The sequence below is a fragment of a genome, unplaced genomic scaffold (assembly GCF_019419815.1).
Source record: "Pyrus x bretschneideri cultivar Hongxiangsu unplaced genomic scaffold, Pyrus_bretschneideri_v1 Contig48, whole genome shotgun sequence".
Lineage (NCBI taxonomy): Eukaryota > Viridiplantae > Streptophyta > Magnoliopsida > Rosales > Rosaceae > Pyrus > Pyrus x bretschneideri.
The window spans coordinates 220,270-242,167 of NW_025999785.1; the positions used below are offsets into that span (position 1 = coordinate 220,270).

At 39.0% G+C, this 21,898-nt stretch overlaps 1 protein-coding gene and 1 pseudogene across 3 annotated transcripts; one reads left to right on the top strand and one right to left on the bottom strand.

Moving 5' to 3' along the window:
• Positions 1-1,835: 1,835 nt before the first annotated feature.
• LOC125470084 lies at positions 1,836-7,865 on the bottom strand (annotated as a pseudogene).
• A 4,045-nt stretch (positions 7,866-11,910) lies between these two features.
• LOC125470021 (zinc finger CCCH domain-containing protein ZFN-like) lies at positions 11,911-20,543 on the top strand. 3 transcript variants are annotated; one of them, XM_048568357.1, is made up of 7 exons: positions 11,911-12,250; positions 12,969-13,126; positions 13,295-13,357; positions 13,435-13,554; positions 14,025-14,318; positions 19,600-19,935; positions 20,078-20,543. In XM_048568357.1, exons 1-7 carry the CDS (start codon positions 12,166-12,168, stop codon positions 20,360-20,362), a joined length of 1,341 nt encoding a protein of 446 aa, XP_048424314.1. In that variant the 5' UTR covers positions 11,911-12,165; the 3' UTR covers positions 20,363-20,543. The 3 variants fall into 3 exon arrangements, with proteins under 3 accessions (XP_048424314.1, XP_048424316.1, XP_048424315.1); XM_048568359.1 differs by having other exon boundaries at positions 11,912-12,250; positions 14,025-14,319; positions 19,607-19,935; XM_048568358.1 differs by having other exon boundaries at positions 11,915-12,250; positions 14,028-14,318.
• Positions 20,544-21,898: the final 1,355 nt, after the last annotated feature.

The window sequence follows — 21,898 nt, forward strand, 5'->3', positions numbered from 1 at the left end:
TGGTGAAACGCTAATCGTCCAGTCCCCATTTACGCTAATTAAACTGCTTGATGACTATAGCGATGGGTACTAGAATGAGTTGCACAACATCATTCATGCATCAAGCCTTAATATTACCAGTTATCTCCAGAGTAGCAGAGATCGTGTATAAAAAAGGACGGAGACAATGAATGTCTCTCACAATTGACTCAGGGAGTCTTTAACAGCCCTTGTTTTTTCCTTTTCTTCTTCTTCTTCTTCTTCTTCAAGTCGGGATCGACTCAGAGAGTCTTCAACAGCCTTTTCTTCTTGCTTCTCATTCTTCTTCTTCTTTGAAGTTAAGGTATTTGGTTGAGACAGAGAGTCCTCACCAGCCTTTTCTTCTATTTTTCTTCTTTCTTCTCATCTCTTTGTTCTCTCTTTTTCTTCCTTCTTCTCATCTGTTTGTTTGGTGGATCGAAATATACACATAAATTACAACTCAATATCAATTTTTATATAAGGAAAACTAATGAAAATGGTTTGGAAACTTTGAGTTTTAACGATAAGGACAAAATAAAGGGTAAAGTAAATAGTAACATGATTAACTTTTTAATGTAAAAATGTGATTTTGCGTTAAAATGAACAGTACCGGAAACTATTCGTTAAAGTTTCCACTTATATAGTGTTCTTCATTTTTAACAAAATTGCCATACGTTAATTGATTCTTCGTGAAATAAATATCTAGCTGCTACATATACATAAACCAACAAAAAAAACATACATATTTGAATATAAATTAAAAGGGAATTTTTAAATATCAACTCAAAAAATTATTCAGGTATGAAATTAATTAAACGGCAATTCTTGCAAATGTAGTAACGAAACCAACAGCAGTTTGTTTAATATGTTTCCTCAAAACTCAAAACATGAATGTACATACGCAGATTACCAACTGAGATAGCGGAACTGAAATGCTGCATATTCAAAATTACAATCAATTTACCAGTCCGCATCTCACAAACCCTAAAACAAAAACCAAAAGCATGCATACCATGACGTACGAGTCCGGATCTCACCTCGGAGCTCCAGCAACTGGGCTGGTTTCTTCTCCCGCCAAGGTCCTGATCCCACAAGGCCCTCCGGCGGTCGGCCTTTCATGACTTTTGTGTGTGTGTGTGTGTGAGAGAGAGAGACTGCATGAGTTTCGGGCTTAATTGGGGACAATTAGGGTTAGAGCGCGTATATCTGTATAAAATCACACACACACACACACACTTTGGGGCTACTCTGCAGTACGTAGTGTGTCACATCTCCCGATGAGACCTCTTTATATGGTGATCGAAGGAGGGAGAGGGAAGGGGATGGAAATAGGAGGGGAGAGAATCCTACTCCGTGATCGAAACCCCTAACTTGATGGCTAAGTCACTAAAACTTCTATAAGTGTGAGTTTTTCCAAACACCACCTCTTTTTAAGTTCATCCGCCATTGAACTTCAATTTTCTTGTAGGCCATGTTTGGGTGATGGATTTCCAAAAACCAAGGTATTGAGGCCAAGTTAGTAAAAAAATCCGACTACAAAATGTTAGAGATAGAGGGGACTCAAAATGTCGTTCCCCTTAATTTAAAAATCCCTTTCACATGCCTTTATAAGTCACTTGAGTTGAGCCGCTAAGATGAACAATTTAATCAACAAACTCTGAGGTCGATCGAATCAGGCTTCATTTGGTAGGAGGATTCTTCAAGTTCATACTATGATTAGCAAAACGCTAATCAAGCGGGACACGATAGACTAATTAAGTTAGGGACAATATTTGCGTCCACCCCATGGCAACGTATCCAGAGCATGACTAGAATGACTTGCACAACACGTTACATTAGGGTCTTACCAGTAATCTCCACAGGAGCAGAGACCATGTTTAAAATGATGGAAGCGATGAATGTCTCTAATAATTACTTCCCTATCTAAAAGCTGACAAGTATATTTGATAAAGTTATGACAATCAGTGCACACTCTGAGGTTCTTCATGATCCGAATTGGCACCCCAGAAGTTGTGCTTATGATGCCATAGGCAACTGCAAGCTTTTCGCTGTGATGACTGAGAAGTACTTCTCGTTGTTCTTCCTCGACGTCCTGCATCACCATTTTCATGTCTGATGAGTACCCGATTTCCTTCAGTCTTCCAATCAGCTCATCCAAATATGAATATATCCGTGCGGAGTGTGGATGGGACCTATCGCCCATGACGAAAGAATGGACTTGATTTTTCAGTTGAATCCAAGACTGACCAGCGATTTTGTTGATTCCTCTCTTTTGCATCAAACTCCTTATGTCAGCGGCTTCTTCCCATCTATGATTCACAGAACACATGTTTGACAATAAAACATAAGATCCCTCGTCCAATGGTTCGAGTTGGAGTAGTCTTTCGGAAACCCACTTTCCCAGCTCAAAATTTTTATGAACCCGACATGAAGATAGAAATGACTTCCAAACTGAACTCAGGTGAGAGATGCCATTTGCTTGAATGAACTCTTTAATCTCATCCAAGCGACCTGCTCTACCATAAATATCAGCCATACAAGTGAAATGTTCAGCTCCAGGCTTGATGCCATAAACTTCTTTCATCAAGCTGAAATACTTGAGGCCTTCTTCAAGGAGCCCGGCGTGGCTGCAGGCATTTAAAACCACCACGAAAGAAACCTCATTCGGCTTAATTCCCTCTTTTATCATGAGTTCAAAAAGCTGAACAGCTTCCTTGCCTTGCCCATGTAAAGCACAAGCTGAAATCATTGAAGTCCACAACACAACATTTAGATCGCCGGTTTGTTTAAAGATCATCCGAGCATCGTTTAGGCTCCCACATTTAGCATACATATCAATATACGAGGAACCTAAGTGGACATCACTTTTGTATCCGATTTTCTCAATGTGAGCATGAATGTGCTGACCGAGAAGCAAAATCCCAATGTTAGCACATGCAGAAACAACACTCGTCACAGAAAATCTGTCCACCTGAATCCTTTCATGAACCATAGAACAAAAGGTTAGCAAAGCATATTCATACTCGCCATTATGAACATATCCGGAAACCATTGAACTCCATGATACAATCTCCGTCTTCGTCTCATGACAAGTAAACTTAGAATTTGCTCTCAAATGTGTTGTTTTGAATACTAGCATCGCCTTCTCCATCTTACCACACTTGCAATACATATCTATTAAGGAAGTTTGAAGAAATCCATCGTTTGGAATACCAAGCCTTAGAAGACAGCCGTGAATTTGTCTCCCCAGTTCCAAAACAGATAAAGATGAAGCCAAAACCAGAGCTTCGGAGAAAGTGACCCGATTAAATGGCGGTCCATTTTCCACCATCTCATAGAGCAGCTCCAATGCGTATCTTTCGCACCCGTTTTGCATTAGCCCGTATAAAATTGTATTCCAACTAGCAACATCTTTGAAGGGCAATCTTCTGAACAAATCAAGAGCCTTCTCCATATCCCCAACATGCATATACGCACCCATCATTATATTCCAAGTAACAGTGTCTCTCTCTTCCATAGCTTCAAATAACCTCTCTGCATAATCAAAGCCGCCACATTTTACATAAACGTCGAGAATCGAGTTCTCTAACACCAAATCCAAGTCAATCCCATGTCTCAAAATCCATCCGTGAATTCCCTTCCCAGTCTGAAAATCGCTTAAACTGGAACAACTCTTTAGAACACTTGACAACGTAAATTGGTTCGGACAAACACGATCAAATTGCATCTCTTTGAAAAGTTCCAACACCATTTTGCATGATCCAACTCGAGCAAACCCCGATATAAGTATAGTCCACGACCGGACATCTCTGTCAGGACTTTCATCAAACAACTTGTGTGCATAGGCCAAGTTACTAGATTTCACATACAAGCTTGTGACATAGTTCCTCAATTCCAAACTGTCCAAAGTACCATTCTTGACAGATTTGGCATGAAGGGTAACAGGCAGGGACCCATTTGGAAAATCACCAACTGCCCGAGATTGGTACCCACAACGTTGGAATCTCTGAAAGTGGGTATGCTTAAAAATTGGATTAGAGCTTAAGTATTTGGTGTTTAGGCAAATCCATCTCATGTTACCTACTAATTAGGTACGTTTTGGGGATTTAGGAGCAGCAATTATACAGCTTTGTTGGGATGGACTTGAAGATTTTGGCTATTTGTTGCGGTGGAAATTTACCAAATCATGAATAAAATGAAGTCTCTTTTCAAGCAGGTTACTGATTTCATATTTTGCTTTCGGACATATTGCCTTGAGCAACTGGCCTATTTCACGTGAGCTTTTTTTGGATAAAAGTTTTCCGCTTTGATTCATCTTACATGTTTTGAAAACGTTGTAGGAAATTGGGCATACTTTGGCTTTCGTGGTGTCGTCAACAACGGGGTCCATGCATGCGAGGACTGTATAGTATATGCTATCATTTTACAAACGAGTGAATGATCTGTTATAACGGGTATCATATGCTCTCTACTTGTGAAGGAATCCGAGAAAACGAAAAAGGAGCAGAAAGCACGAAAACAAGAACAGAAAAACAAAATGTGTAGAGCATTTAAGGCTCTTAAGAGAATCAGGTTAGTCTAGGGTTCACAGTTTGCACTTAGAGAGGAGGATAGAAGTAAGACGACACGGAGAAGCATAGGAAGAGCAAGCCTCCAACTGTTGCGACTGTCCGTTGGGAGATTTTGGATGCCAACATACTCCCTCCTACCACAGCCACAGACGTGCAGATTGTATGTCCCAGTGTTGCACCCACCGCAACTCCAACTGCATTTTTATGGGTTGCCAGCTGCAGGGTTAAAAGATAGAGTTTCATCTCCGTCTTAGAGGAAAAAGTAACGACTTAATATAACATGAACCACGAAAAGAAAGGGAAGAGGGGCGGCGGGGGTGGAGGAGGGGTGGGATGAATCTTTTCTCTTACAGCAATTGTCGCTATTTGGCTGCGATCTCCCCACTCTGCTAAAAACGTTAAAATGAATGACTGCAACAGCAAACAGAATTCATTTAATAATGAAGGTTATCATAAGACTTCAAACTAACAGCTAAAAGGTTTCAGCTCTACAAGCATGTGCAACAAGTACAGATCCCATCTAAATCCACGATTAGTAAAGAGAACATAAACCAAATCAGTCATACCTCCAAGAAGATGGGTGTTAAAAATCTGGAAAAGAAACGGCGGAAGGGTGTTTTTCCCTGTCCAGACTCAAGTTTCTCTTCAACCTGGATATATTGGGTGCCAAACAAATTTAGAGAGCAAAAATAACAAAATGGACTAGCAGAGGGGCAAAATTCATGTTGTAAGCTCATAAATGCGATGAAGACAAAAGGATATAAAAAGTGATCAGACATCAGGAATAATGCAGGCAGTCAATTCAGAACAACTCTGAATTCTGAGATTATCCCCACTTCTCGTAAATGCCTAGTACTTTCATGTTTTACTCAAGGGAAAACCAATAAGCCTGGAAAATTTTAAACATACGACACCAGTTAACTCAATGTCATCATCCAACTTTATCAGTTGCACAGTTGAGGTAAAGTTGTTTTGCAATCTTTATCACTATACAGATGAGGTTGTTTTCGGAGGTTTCTGAAGACCTCCCTCATTCACATGTTCATTCAAAAGCATCAAAGCAAGTCTTGAAAAAATTTAAATATTGCTTTATCCAATCTAAAGTTGATTATTATGATCCATAAACTGGCTAGTACAGGCACCAAGCATTGCTAGTTTACCATCCATCTATCTAGAGATCATAAATAAATACAAATCAAATAAAGGCTAAAAAGTGAAAACATATAATAAACTTACTTCTTCAATTTCTTTCTTCTGGGAAGATTTAGAATCTGATGATCTCCAAGCAATGTAAAGTAACCTCAGTCCAAAAAATAAATACAGAACTGCAAAGAAAACAGAATTACAAAACTTGATTTGCTATCAAACATTAAAGCAAGACCATGTATCTAAGATTCTATAGCCAAAACAAAAATATGGAAATCTGATTCTCATAAAATTTCTTAGTGGTCAAGTAACAAAAAGAATGGGTAGCTTTACCTGTAGCTGCACTATTCGTATGCTTCCTTGATATCAAGTTTGGCACAATCCTACCAAGTCCAGTGGAAAGTACCTAATTGACACACAGAACAACTTAAATCTTGATCACATCAATAATAAGAAATCGCACTTTTGCAGTATATGAAGCTTTTAGTTACAACACCATGGAAACAAATTGCATATTAGAACCACATAAAGAGAGCAGAGATGTTGAAGGGAAAATGTTTATATACGTATTTCCACAATAGAAATGAAATATTAGATAACTTACCGTCATTATAAACAAGGCTGAAAGTGCACCAGATAGGACAATTGACCTGGGGTGACGCATTGCCATAAGAGCTGCTATTATAAAGGTTTCATCTCCGATCTAGTAGCATTTGTCAATTAGAAGAAAATTAGTTTAATCACTATAGCTCTCCTTGTTATTTCAAAAACATATAAATGAAAACAGCACCATCATGCAAGCTCGATCATTTGTTGGTACACTTGACTTGGTTCCAAGTTTTCAAATTTCAGTCTGTTCTTATGGGATTAATGATTACTAACAGAACGAGCAGGTGAGACCACAGCTTTGAAAGTAAAATTGAACTAAACAGATCGGGAAGTTTGTCCACGAACCTCACTGACTAGTATCATTGACAAGCTTGCGATAAAGGCATCAAAAATTCCAAGACCTGAGTCCACGTGGAGACCAATAGCAACTGAGTCACCCTCTGTCTTGACGCCAAGAGTATTAACTTCAAGAATACCCAATTTAATCTGTACAAACAAATTGATATAGTATTAACAATGAAATTCAGAAAACAAGATACAGAATCTTCAATTTAAAATATACAATTGAGTGTTATGCATACAGGCTACAAAACACCCATCCAAATAGCCCAATAAAAGCATGAAACCATAAACAAATTGAAATCTTATTTTGCCCGATAGAAAGAAATTCAATTTAGCTTCATTCAAATTTCAGACCTACAAATCCCCACTTCCAAATATCTGTATCCAAGCTTCTACAGCATTAACTACAAATCAAATCAAATGATAAACTTACTTTACGCAACGCTACCTAATTCAATGAACATACAACTGAATTTTATACAAGCTACCAAGTCCCCCACTCTAAAAACAGTTCTTGCAGTACCACATTGTAACTTGCAAACAATCAGATAAGAGAAACATGACCCATCAGATGACTGATGGTTAGGAAATTTTTTAAGTCTTCGTTTCTCATCAATTTTCTCGGCAACCAAACAGATATGTAAAATGAGAAAGAGAGGGTGATTGTCAAACCTTGCTCCGACGGCCCAGATCTTTGGATCCCCTGGAGTCTCCCCTCTCAGCTTCAAGCCCGGACTCCTAATCACCCAACAAATCACCAGAATTATAATCATATAAACATACACACACGCAAAGAGAGAGAGAGAAAGAGCTACCTGAGCAGAAACGGCGAGGAGAAGGAGCAATAGGAGGGGGAGGGAGTACGCAATCGTTCTGGGAATCGAGCGACACCCCATGACTGCAGAAATCGGAAGGTCTGAAGCTGCGGTGGGTAGAGGATTTTATCGGGAACGTGGATCGGAATCCTTGCTTGGTGCTTTGCTGAGATCCTACGTATGCCTGTAGAAATTGGAGAGATCTGACGAGAGACACAGAGAGAGATCTTTGCTGAAAGCAGCGAAGATCCCTAGTAGCAGCCAGAAGGTGGAGTATTAACGGTTCACATATTAAAAATTGGTGGAGGGGACTGTCTTCTCAAACTCTCAGAGAGAGAGGGGGAAAGGTTTGACCCCAGAAGAGTAAAGTAAAAAAAGAAATGTGATTCAGTATTAGTTCTTTACTTAGAAAATGAGAGATTTTAGGTTCGAATATGCCAAATTAAGTTGCTCATTATGTAGCTTTCCCGAACTCTCTTAATATAAAAATATCAATGTTGTCAAAAAGTTAAAAAAGGACAACGTGACGTTCTTAATTGTTAATTCTTGTCCTTCTTCCCTAGAATTCTTGAAATGAATCGTGAAGTTTCAATTTTTTTCTAATTATAAAGTTTTTAAATTGTATTAATTTATGTTTTCTTCATGTTTGTATGTTTGGTCTTTTGTTAAATTGATGTGGTGATAGATATGAGCTTTATTTTTCTATGATGACCTGAAAAACACACTTATTTTTAGAGTTTTGTCTTCCCTCAATAGAAACTTTGCAATATAATGAGAATCAATCTCATAATTTGATCTCAGTGATGCAAGTATGACTTATACATCATCCCAATGGCGGACTCCACATCTACCACATTATCAAAATAACAATTGATTACACGTTCAAAGAGGCATAATGATTAAAGAGTCAAGGGGGCAGGGTGTTATCTATATTGCTTGTCACAGCTCACAAGGTCAAACATATTGAATGCATAAATTGATATGATTTCAGTTCACAAAAAATTGATATAATTTCAAATATCACGATGCAATGTAAAAAATAAAAAAATAAAACTACATGACTCAATTACCTCAAATTACCGTATATAATGTAGTTAGCTAACTTTTCATTTCAGATGAATAGATATAAAAAATATAAAATTTTGAATGAGTAATTCTTGGTGTCACGTACTATAGTAAAGTTCATCTCAATTAGAATGTGTCTCAACAATATAAATTATTTTGTGTGCTAAATACCACTATTGATTTGGTAAAGATATTTACAAATTTTACATACAGTTAAGTGCATGCAATGCTAATTGCTAAGCCCACAATATGTGGTCAAAAGTGTGAGAAGTGGGCCTAATAGGAGCACTTTTATAAATTTACCTTTTGATATCTTTTGACATGATGGAAATTTACCTTTCCATTTTGCAATAAGTCACAATTTGAATTTCTCCTCTCCATTAACGAAAACGTAAAGAAATATTTTACGCAATTCTTCAACTACTTTGGTCCAATTGGGATGCCTTTGATTCAAGTTCAATCTCAAGCCTCAATATTCGTGGCTTAGACTTAGGAGAAAAAAGACCCATAGTTTAATGGGACAATCTCATAAATTTCAAAAGTAGGTCCCCTTCAAGAGTCCAATTCCTAATTAGGAGTTCAAGTATATTGTGTGCGCCTCATTCATGTTTTCATTCTCATATAGACAATTAACGGAGAAGTAATTCATAATCGAAATCCACATGTCATTGTGTAAAACGACTTTGTTAAAATTACATATAAAGTACGTACTTGTTCATGTTTATTGTATATTCAGTTTGAATGATCAAATGGAGCTTCAAAGAGAAAGCTCGTGAACAACATTCATTGTGATTTTATACATATCAAATCAGAGACAATTAACTTTATACGTTATTATGAACCGAATCTTAAAATAATAATACAAAAATGAAATATGTAAAGCACCATATGAATATGAAGATCTTATTATGGTGAAGTACGTTAGCACATTATATTATTACTCCCATGTACACCTCTAATCATCTCCCTTTTATTGTCCCTCTTAAAAAATTCAAAGTAGAAAAGAAAAAAAAAAGGATGCGAATGCAATTAAAAATAAAGGAAAGGCCAGCGAGGGCCCAAGACTGGTCCCAACCCAACCCAACCCAAGCCGGCTGAGCCGCTCCGCCAATCAGGTTTGAGGATAATGCGTGCGAGCTTCCGCCACTTTTGAATCATGAAAGCGAAGTGAAGCCCCTCCACCGGTTCAAACGGCCTCTTCTCTCAAACATTGAGGAGGGAGGACGAGCACCTCTGTCACTTTTGACATGTTGCTTTTTACAGGACAAGCAGCTAGATGTGGTGGTTGTAATAACTAAAATAAATATGGTTACATATTATAGATGCACAAAAAGTATATTATATTCCTTATTGCAAGTTTCCGTTCATAATTTTGTTACACATGATACATGTGGAATCTTTTTATGTCAGGGTAATTTAAAAATAAAATTAAATAAATAAAAAGAACTGCTCGACGGAGCTAGACGAGGATGTGAAAATAGCTTTCCCGGTCCTGACATTTACCTAAACCTTTTTTCAAGCTTGATAATGTCACCTTAATTATTGTGATTCTTCCCTCTTTTAACGCTCACTTATTTTGTTTTCGTTTTGTTTTGCTTTCCTTTGTAGTAGATGAAAATTAATGTGGATAGAACTTTTCATGCTTCTACTAAAACAGGGTGCTGGTGTGGTATTTTGCCGCGAAACCAGTTTTGTTTGCAAAATATCCCATGTGACAGGTCTTGACGTGATGGAGTTTCTAATTGCCAGGAGAGTGTACAGCTGATCTTCGAGCAACACTGGCACTAGATTGAACTTGAGAGTGACGTCTTCCAGGTTGTCCATATCATTGGCATCCTGCATGGTGACTCTTCCTCATTAGATTTAGTTGCTGAAAACATCAAAACGGGGCACTGAGGCTTTTGTTGCATCTCGAGTATGTTATGTGCGTAGGTTCGCTAATATGGACATAAGTTGGCCAAGTTATGGGCATAGTAGGGAATTGGAAAAATAATGTAAACAGTCAAGCTAAAAAATAGGTTGACTTATCATATTAAAAAGGAAAAACGGTGAGTTGAAAAAAAAACCTAAATTGAATTCATGAATTATTCTCTCATAATTGGTGAAATCTAATTCTCTCTTTTTAGCACTTTTAGAACCAACAAAATCCTCTCCAGATCCTTCTGGTGAGGATCTTGGAAATTCGTGAATCGTGTCCGTTCATCGTACATCGTACATCGTGAACCAACAAAATATTTAAAATGATTTTTGATCACATGATGTACGATGAACAGACACAATTCACGAATCTCTTAGATTCTCACAAAAAGGATTCAACAAGAATCCGAATTCTTCTTTAGACAGAGTAAAATTGTGTTAGCTTTGTTGATGGCTATATTTTAAAGAGGAGGGAGGGACCCTGCACCCATCGTTTCATAATTCTTTATTCTGCCAATTGTAAAACTCATTCGTCAACCATGTATGCATATTCACTATTTTTAGTCTTTAAACTTTTTCAATATTGCAACTACTTTCCTTCTTATTAAAACAATATAATTTCAACCATTTTCTGATTAATATATCTCTACAATTCATGCCATATATGCGATGACGCCTTATATTATAATTATATTTCCAACTGAAGTAATTAGCAAGATATCGATTATTATTATTAAAAGAAATTAAAATTCAAGAAAAAATTAAAATTGGGAGAAGGGAGCAGATAGTGGAAAATATAAAGAAATAAACTGGAAATAGTAAAAGCCGTCACAGGAAGCGGTCCGAGTTTCTGCTATCCGGTTTGGGGAATCGCACATTCGCAGCTCGGATAGCTGGACCTACTCGCTGCGCAAGTCGACCACGTGTCGAATAAAATATTAGATGAGGCATTAGGCATAAAAGCAAAAACAGAGGAGAGATTTTCTTAGGATAACCGGCACAAGAGGTGGTACATCAAGTGTTATTATACAAATGGTGTGATTTGTGTGTCAAAAACACGACATAAAAACACGTGGTCTATCGCTTGTGTTCCGTCACATTTAAAAATTTCTCAAAGCAGGGGGACAAGTGGGGAAGGAGGAGCACGCGTGGAGCAAAGGGAGCGAGTATAGGAGTTGAGGCAGTCGCGGGTGGCGGGAAAGGATGTGGGGTTTGGTCCGTTTATTGCCAAAGCGCGGGTGAAAAAGCTTGTCTGGTTGAGAGATGGTTGGTTTTTATTCCTCTTCTCGTTTGTGGAGAGGAGAGCACACCGCTCTCTCTCTCTGTCCATCTCATCATCTCTCTCTTAAAACTACTTTCTCTCTCTCCATGTAAAAGTTTCTCTCTCTAGAAAGCTGTTATTCTTGTTAATTTGGCTCTCTGTTCTTTTTGTTTGGTCTGGGTGTGGCCTGGTTTAGATAGAGAGAGAGAGAGAGAGAGAGAGGGAGGGAGGGAGAGAGGAGAGAGAGAGATAGTGTGTGTCTGATCGTTGAGAGGGGGATTTTAGCAGAGTGACGGGTAGGTGGGTTGTGGGGTGCGAGGGAGGGGGTGAGTGAATGAATGGTAATTCCGGTGGGGTTTGCTAGAGTGACGGCCCGGTGGTGTTGGTGGTGCTGCTGACGACTTAACTCACTGTCTCTCTCTCGCCGGCGACTGGAGCCATGGACTTCGATGCCGGAATTCCCATGTCTCGTGCTGCCGTGCCCGTCACCGACGCTCCCTCACTGTCACCCTCCTTGACCCAAGGTCATCTTTCCCTCTCCCTTACATAACATAACACATACATTTGTCTTTGTTTGTCAGTAACTGTCGTTTTCTCTGTTTCTGTTTCTCTTTTGTTTCGCCATTGTTTCCTTGTTTTCCCAATCACGTTTGCTGCCTCCGCCCGATGCGAATTGCCCCCTTTGACCTTTCAGTTCCTCAATCCATATGTGATCAATGCTTTCAATCTTATTCAGCTTCGTCAATTTCGATTCCCAGGACTTAAATTCGCATTTTTTTTATTTTTCATGTGATTCTTTCCGTTTCTTGAATTATTACAGTATGTTGCCTCTTGTTTGTTTTCAATTTTTTTCGTGTTCTGAATGCGATTTGGTTGCTATTTAGAGAACTTGGAGTTGTCGATAATGAAAGTTTTCGCTATCCCGTGACAACTCAAATACGGTATTTGTTATAGCATGAAGATCGAAAGGAGGGATTGGCGAGAACCGTGATTTCAAAACCAATTTAAACAGAGAATGCTATGTCAATGTTGTGTGATTTGGCTTCTAAGAACAATAAGACGAAGAATTTAATCTAATTGCAGCTTTAAGGCACAATTTCTTTACTTAATTGTCTTCTTATGGTGTACAAGTAGGAACAGAATGCAGACGAAATGGACACGTGGGAAATATGCCTTTCACTTGAGTTTTGATATGTTTGTATGATACAATGTAATGAACTTACTTATGAAATGTTATTTCAGATGCAATGTGGCAAATGAATTTGAGATCAAGTGAAACAATGGAAGCCGGGGGCTATCCCGAGCGAACTGGGGAGCCAGATTGCTCTTATTACATCAGAACAGGACTTTGTAGATTTGGAGCAACTTGTCGCTTTAATCATCCACCTAACCGGAAGCTGGTATAGTTTCACCATGTTTACTCCATTTTTTTTTCAGTTTAGTAATATATTTCTTGCTTTGATACTTTTTAGCACAAGGGTAGTATGTTTTGTGTCTAATGTTTAATTATTTCATTAAATTTTGATTGAAATTATATGTCTATATACCAAGATTCTGTTTATTGCCAGGCTATTGCCGCTGCAAGGATGAAGGGAGAGTTCCCCGAAAGAATTGGACAACCAGAATGTCAGGCATGTATTTCTGTGGAAGGTTGGTTGTGTAAATTTTGGTCTGACTTACTAATGATATTTGTTAAACTTCCCTGCAGTACTACCTGAAGACAGGAACCTGCAAGTTTGGAGCAACATGCAAGTTTCATCATCCTAGAGACAAGGCGGGAATCACTGGAAAAGTTGCCTTAAATATCTTAGGCTATCCACTTCGACCGGTTCGATTTCCTGTTTTCATCTCATTATTGTGCCATTCACCTCTTTTGCACATTTCGATTCTGTTTGCTTTACTTGAATGTTTACTTTGTAGTTTATTTTTGTGGCATAGGGACAGACAAGGGACCAAAAACAAACGCCATTTGTGTTGGTGTGGTAAATTTTAGAAGTAGTGCGACGCAAAATAATGATTTAAGAACCGCACATATGCTAGAGGAAAATGTGTTGGAGACAAGCGTTCCACTTTTGTATTGTATAATTGAATATGTGTTGGAGACAATGTTGTTTGTATACTATCTGTATATTTGAAATAATTGTAAAATTGAACAATGCATGCTGCCCAGTTTTCGTTCAGGCATATTGTAGATCTGTAAATGTCTATACATATCTGCTTTGGAGATTGTTTTGTAGACCTTTCTGTGCATCTTAGTTGGCAAGATAAATTTCCTAACTTTTCTTTCTTTACTTTTAGCAGAATGAGATTGAATGTGCCTATTATTTACGAACTGGACAATGCAAGTTCGGAGGCACTTGTAAATTCCACCATCCCCAACCTACTAATATGATGGTTTCAGTGCGTGGCTCTCCTGTATATCCTACTGTCCAATCTCCAACTACTCCTGGCCAGCAGTCGTATGCAGGAGGAGTTACAAATTGGTCGAGAGCATCTTTTATTCCCAGTCCACGCTGGCAAGCTCCATCAAATTACGCTCCTCTCATTGTTCCTCAGGGAGTGGTATCAGTCCCTGGATGGAACACATACAGTGTAAGCTTAACTGTACCTCTCTGTGCGAAATGCTGTGATGCAGTTGTTTTACCTTATAATGTGCAACTAATTATTGTTTGTCTCGAAATCAATTTAATCGGAGTTGTATGCATGTGTGTTTAAAACTGTTGATCTTGTTGCGTCATCTAATTTGTGATTAAAGTTGCAGAATAATAGTTTGAAAATTTTTCTTATGAGAAGAAAACAAGACGAAAATCGAATGGCTTGCAATTTCTTTTATTGCACTCCATCAGAAAAGCTCTAATGCAGCAGCTTTTGAGTTTAAGTTCACTAGTATGCTTGCGCTATGGTTCCCCGAGAAGACTCAATACCCTTATTTGCTGGCAATTTTTGCAGGGCCAGCTTAAAGATGAAGATGCTATATCATAACTACAGTTGTTAGTTATTAGTTTGGTATAAGGTGTCATTCATGTAATTAGTTTATCTTATGTGGTAGCTTAGAATAGCTAAATGTAAATAGTCTAAAGACTATATATATGTGATTGGATTATTATTTTGGAATCAATGAGAATACACAGAAATCTTAATACTTAAGAAATCTTTCTTTCTCGCTCTTCTCTCTTCTTTCTTCTCTCTCTCTTTCTTTTGCAAGAACACAGAGCTTCTACATGGTATCCTTCGCCGCTTGCCTCACGGCCATTTCGATCCATTCTTCCGCTTTGTTTCTCTGATCTTTGCTGTTCATTTCTTGCAATTTGTTGTTTCTAATTACCATGGCGTCTCCGTCAGATTCTGCATCTCCTGGATCTCTTCAGAATTCTGCCCCAAATCCTTCGACAAACCCTAATTTGTCAAATTCGTATGCTTCTCTCACAATTCAGAATATTGGCAGCATGGTGCCGATCAAGCTCAAGAGATCTAACTATCTTCCATGGCGTGCTTTGTTTGCACCGATTCTCCGACGCTACAAACTTCTAGGTCTTGTTGACGGCACTGAGCCATGTCCACCGCCATTTCTTCAAGATCAAACAATTAATCCAGCCTTTGAGATCTGGTATGAAAAGGATCAGAACCTGTTGATTTGGTTGAATTCTACACTATCGGAAGATGTTATTCCGTTTACTGTTGGTGTATCTTCTGCTCGTGATCTTTGGATCAAGCTGGAACAACGTTTTGGTGGTGTCTCTGATGCTCACATCCATCAACTCCGCTCTCGTCTTCAAGCAATTCAAAAAGGTGCTCAATCCATGGCGGATTATCTTCAACAACTCAAAGAAATCTCTGATTCTCTCTCTGCTGCTGGTGCACCTATTTCTGATCGAGATCTCATTGCAGCCACTCTTGCTGGATTACCTGATGAATTCGAATCATTTATTGATTCTGTAATGTTACGCCTCTCTTCCACGTCTTTGGATGAGTTACACGGCCTTCTTCTTACCAAGGAGCTTTCCATGTCTCGTCGCAAGAAGCTCTCTTCTTCCTCTACTGAGTCCTTTCAAGTGTTCTCTGCTCAGTCTCAACCGCCTCTTCTTCCAACTCCACCGACTCAAGCGTATGCTGCTCAATCTCAACAATCTCTTCGATTCAACTCGAATCGTGGTCGCAATAACTATCGTGGTAATCACTATCCCAATTCTGGTCGTTACAACAACAATCGTGGATATAGAGGCAATTATAGAGGTTCATCTTCCAATCGTGGTCATTCACAAGGTGTTCGTAGTTCTTCTTTCAACAGCTCTCATGCTTCTTGCCAAATCTGTGGCTCTCATAGTCATGCCGCTATCGATTGCTTCGATCGCATGAATCCTGACATTTCTGGGAAGATTCCTCCTGCAAAACTTGCAGCCATGTGTGCCCACTACACCTCCAAATCTTCTCCCTCTTGGCTACTGGACTCTGGCGCCACATCTCATATCACTAATGATATTGCCAACATATCTTCACCAACACCGTACACTGGCGAGGACAAAGTTTATGTTGGTGATGGTAACGGTCTCTCTATCCATCATATTGGCTCTTCTTCTTTGCATTCTCCTAATGCTAAATTTCATTTGAGTAATGTACTTCATGTTCCTCAAATGAAACACAATCTGTTATCTGCATACAAATTTCTCAAAGATAACTATTGTGCCTTAACACTTGATTCTGATGGATCTGTTCTTAAGGATCGTACTACGGGGAGGACGCTTTTGCAGGGCCCCGTTAAAGATGGCTTTTATCCTCTGCGAAACTGTCCTTCCATTCCTCCTTCTTCTGGATGCACTTATGCTTTTGTCAGTGCTCAAGGTTCAGTCAAACTGTGGCACAGTCGCCTGGGACATCCTTCCTCCTCTATCTTTCGAAAAGTCATCTCCAGTAATAAGCTTGCTATTAAAGGTACATCCTCTGTTGACTTCTTTTGCTCCAAGTGTGCTATTGCGAAAAATCATAAACTGCCATTTAGCTCTTCAACTACATCCACCTCTCAGTCTCTTCAACTATTACATTGTGATCTGTGGGGACCTGCTTCTGTAACTTCAGTGGATGGTTTTCGGTATTACTTTCTTGTTGTTGATGACTTTAGCAAGTACAGTTGGTGTTTTCCTTTAAAGAATAAATCAGAGGTGTACTCTACTTTTGTTCTCTTCAAAGCTTATGTTGAGAATATTGTTGGTAATAAAATCAAGATACTTCGTTCAGATTCTGGGGGTGAATTTACCAGTTTGCAATTTAAAGCTTTTCTTCATACTCACGGTATTGTTCAACAACTTAGCTGTCCACACACACCAGAACAAAATGGTTGTGTGGAGAGGAAACATAGACATCTTGTGGAGACTGCTCGGACCTTATTAGTTGAATCTAGTGTTCCTCATCTTTATTGGGTTGAAGCCTTTACCACTGCTGTTTATCTTATCAATAGGCTGCCTATATCAGGCAAAACTAAATCACCATGGGAATTGCTGTTTAACACATATCCAGATTACTCCAAACTTAAGGTCTTTGGGTGTAGTTGTTATCCATGGTTAAAGCCCTACATTTCCTCTAAACTTGATGGGAAAAGTAAACGATGTATCTTCTTGGGTTACAGTTTGCAACACAAAGGTTATCGGTGTTTGGATTTGGACCATAATCGGATTTATGTCTCTAGGCATGTTACATTTGATGAGGCCACATTTCCATTTAAAAATGTCATTTCTGTTCAATCCTCTGTTGATCAGTCTCCTTCTGTACCTTCATCAATTGATCTTCACTTTTCCATGCCCACATCTATACCCCCTGCACCTGTGTCTTTTTCACCCTCACTACCATCTGCTTCCCCATCTAATATTCCTTCTACACCTGTCTCTCCCTCTCCACCTGTGTCTACAAATCACCCTGTACATCAATCTGTCCCTCAACCTGCACTTCAACCTGTCCCCCAACCTATCCCTCAATCTTCTTTTACTTCTAATCTGCATCCCATGGTCACTAGATCCAAAAATGGTATACATACACCTCGAGTGTTCACAGCTACCAAACATCCTCTTCCTTCCACCACAGATTACATTCCTCATACTTACCTTCAAGCCTCTAAGTTTGCCAATTGGAGACTGGCCATGCAACATGAATTCAATGCTCTTTTATCCACTGGCACTTGGACACTTGTTCCTTCTTCACCCTCTCAAAATGTAGTTGGATGCAAGTGGGTCTTTCGCATCAAAAAGAATCCTGATGGATCCATTGAGCGATACAAAGCACGCCTTGTTGCTAAGGGCTTTCACCAAAAGGTAGGTCTTGACTATACAGAAACCTTCAGTCCAGTTGCAAAGCCAGTTACTATCAGACTGTTGTTATCCTTTGCTGTCCAATTTAATTGGTCTCTCAAACAACTGGACATAAGCAATGCTTTTCTGCACGGTGACTTAAAAGAAGATGTGTTCATGGTTCAACCCCCTGGGTTTCAAGATCCCAGCAAGCCTACTCATGTGTGCAAGCTCAGAAAATCTCTCTACGGCCTTAAACAGGCTCCTAGAGCTTGGTTTGACAAATTATTTCAAGCCCTTCAATCTATGGGATTTAGTCAGTCATCCTCTGATGCATCTTTATTTGTTCTTCATGCTCCAACTCTGGTTATAGTGCTTGTCTATGTTGATGATATTCTGGTCAGTGGTCCTGATGCTCACATCTGCAATCAGTTCATCGCTCAATTGAGTACTTTGTTTCCTGTTAAAGATCTAGGTCCCTTGCATTACTTTCTGGGTCTAGAAGTTCATCACACAAAAGCTGGTATGCTTCTTCACCAAAACAAGTATCTGCTTGATCTGCTGCAGAAAACCCATATGACTGGTGCAAAGCCTTGTTCCACTCCACTTAGCTCTACCAAATTAGATCATAGTGGGGACTTACTTGCTGATCCCACTGAATATAGATCCCTTGTTGGTGCTCTTCAATACTTAACTTGGACACGGCCTGACATTTCCTTTGCAGTCAACCAAATCTGTCAGTTTATGCATACCCCTACTGTTCTTCACATGCAAGCTGCCAAACGTATATTGAGGTTTCTCAAAGGGACTATCACTCATGGTCTTTTGTTTAAAAAAAGTGATTTGCATCTGTCAGCCTATTCTGATGCCGATTGGGCTGGCTGTTCTTATGACAGACGATCCACCAGTGGTTCATGTGTTTTTCTGGGCACCAACTTAATAAGCTGGAGTGCCAAGAAACAATCAACAGTAGCAAGATCATCTACTGAAGCAGAGTATCGTTCCTTGGCTCACACGGCTGCAGAAATTACCTGGATTTGCAAGGTGCTCAAAGACTTTGGCTTTCCTATCTCTCACAAACCTACTCTCTGGTGTGATAATATCTCTGCTTTATCTCTTGCTTCCAATCCTGTATTTCATGCTCGCACTAAGCACATCGAGATTGATTATCATTATATTCGTGAGTTAGTTCTTGCAAATCTGGTTGAAGTCAAGTATGTGTGCAGTCAGGATCAAATTGCAGATATTCACACCAAAGCCTTGTCTAGAAACCGGTTTCAGTATTTGCAATCCAAGCTTTCTCTTGGAATTCTTAATTCTTCCAAGTTTAGCTTGAGGGGGTGTAAAGATGAAGATGCTATATCATAACTACAGTTGTTAGTTATTAGTTTGGTATAAGGTGTCATTCATGTAATTAGTTTATCTTATGTGGTAGCTTAGAATAGCTAAATGTAAATAGTCTAAAGACTATATATATGTGATTGGATTATTATTTTGGAATCAATGAGAATACACAGAAATCTTAATACTTAAGAAATCTTTCTTTCTCGCTCTTCTCTCTTCTTTCTTCTCTCTCTCTTTCTTTTGCAAGAACACAGAGCTTCTACAAGCTTGGCTCCGTTTCATCTGCAGAGAGTCAGCAACAAACAGCGGGAAACAGTCAGGTGTATGGAACTTCACGCCAAGGTGAACCAGAAAATTCAGGATCTCAAGGGGGCTTTTCTCCATACCGTTCAGGTTCCATCCCTGTAGGGTTCTATGCATTGCAGAGGGAAAATGTATTTCCCGAGAGACCTGGCCAGCCTGAGTGCCAGTTCTATATGAAAACCGGGGATTGTAAGTTTGGTGCAGTCTGTAGGTTCCATCATCCTATGGAGAGGTTAATTCCTGCCCCAGACTGTGTTTTGAGTCCAATAGGCCTTCCTTTACGACAGGTGAGTTGCTTTTACTGTTGGAGTTCGGTTATAAGCTTGAGCTATTGTTTCGAAAATAGTTGTGTGCGCTTGTTTATCTTTCAATAAGTAGTCTTAACTTTGGTGATATTTTACACGATGAATCTGGTACACTTTTTAACAGGGAGAACCTTTGTGCATCTTCTATTCTCGTTACGGTATCTGTAAGTTCGGACCAAGTTGCAAGTTTGACCACCCTATGGGCATCTTCACTTATAATCTGTCTGCGTCATCTTCGACTGGTGCCCCAGCCCGACGTTTGTTGGGTTCGACGTCCAGGGCGGCTTCATTAAATTTATCATCATCAGGACTAGTTGAAGCAGGATCAGCAAATCCCAGGAGAGTTTCATTGTCAGAGCCTAGACAGATGCCTAGTGCAGAAGATAACAACATTGACAGAGAGGAGTGAAAAGCGGCTTGAAAACGAACCATTTACATTAACAATCTTTTGAGGGATATCTGCAAGTTGATATCTGGAAATTTACAGAGAATTGTCCTGAAGATGCATTTATCTGACAGATTCAACCTTGTGAATTTCACATTGCTGCATTGCACTGTATAAACATCTGCAAACATTGTCTTGTCCCAAATCCCGAAATGTCCGACACTGGGTTAACTTAACAACAGATATAGTGGAGGAAAACCGACTAAAAAGAGCGTTTTCCTTGCTTCGACCCCGCCTCGTTTCACGTCCGCAAAAGTCCGTCTCGTTTTTTTTTTTTTGAGTGGAGCCCGACCCGATTAGCTCGCTCGAAGTGTGCCTTGTTTTGTAATTTGCTTTTTTCGTGCGCTGAGATGGCCTTGTTTAGCGTGATAAAAGTCTGTCTCGTTTTTTGTGAGCAGAGCCTATTTTATTTTTTGTACGCCGAGTTTGCCTAGTTTAGCGTGTGTAGAGTGTCTTGTTTTGCTTGCAGCGTTCTTTCATGTGCCGAGCATGCCTCGTTTTGTGCGTTAGAAGCTTGTCTCATTTTCGATCAACAGAGCCCGCCTCGTTTTATGTGAGTTTCGGATTCGTCTTGTTTTGCGTTGCGGAGTTCGTCTCGTTTTGCGTGCGTTGACTCGAGCCTGCCTCCTTTTGCGTGTGTAGATCACATATTTTTGCACCCATCGAGCAGGACTTTAGGGAAATATTTTGCGTGGGAGTTAAGGAAAATGTTGCATAACCTTTGGATGTGATCCTAACGTTTATTAGGTCCCGAAACTATTTTTTATTGATTTTTAAAATTGAAAAATAGAAAAAATAATATAAACTAGTAGGAGGTCCCCAAAAAGATTTGTAGGTGGTGAAAATCTTGGGAATGTCCTAAATTAAATTCATTAAACGTGTGATGCGACTAGAATGACTCAAAATTTGGGTTGTATTAAATCTTGCTAAAGTTCTCAAAATCGATGGGAAAACATGAGTTATAACTCATAATTTTTGTGAAAAAAATTGAATTTTTTGGTTTTAGGAAATATTTTGCATGGGAATCAATGAAAATGTTACAAGACTTTTGGATGTGATTCTACCATTTATTAGATCTCAGAACTATTTTTTATTAATTTTTAAAGTTGAAAAAATAGAAAAATAATATAAACTAATAGCGAAGCCCCCAAAGAGACTTGTAGGTGTTGAAAATATTTGGAATGCCCTAAATTGAGTGACTCAAATTTTGGCTTTTAAGGAATCTTGTAAAAGTTCTCAAAATCGATTGGTAAACGTGGATTATAACTCATAGTTTTTGTGAAAATTTTGAAATTTTTAGTTTTAAGAAATACTTTGAGTAGGTATTAACGAAAATGTTGAAAGACTTTTGCATGTGATTTTATCCCTTATTAGCTCCCGAAACTATTTTTCATTGATTTTTATAGTTGAAAAAATAAAAAAAACTAATAGCAAAGCCCCCAAAGAGATTTGTAGGCATCGAAAATCTTTGGAATGTCCTAATTAATTTTAGAAAACATG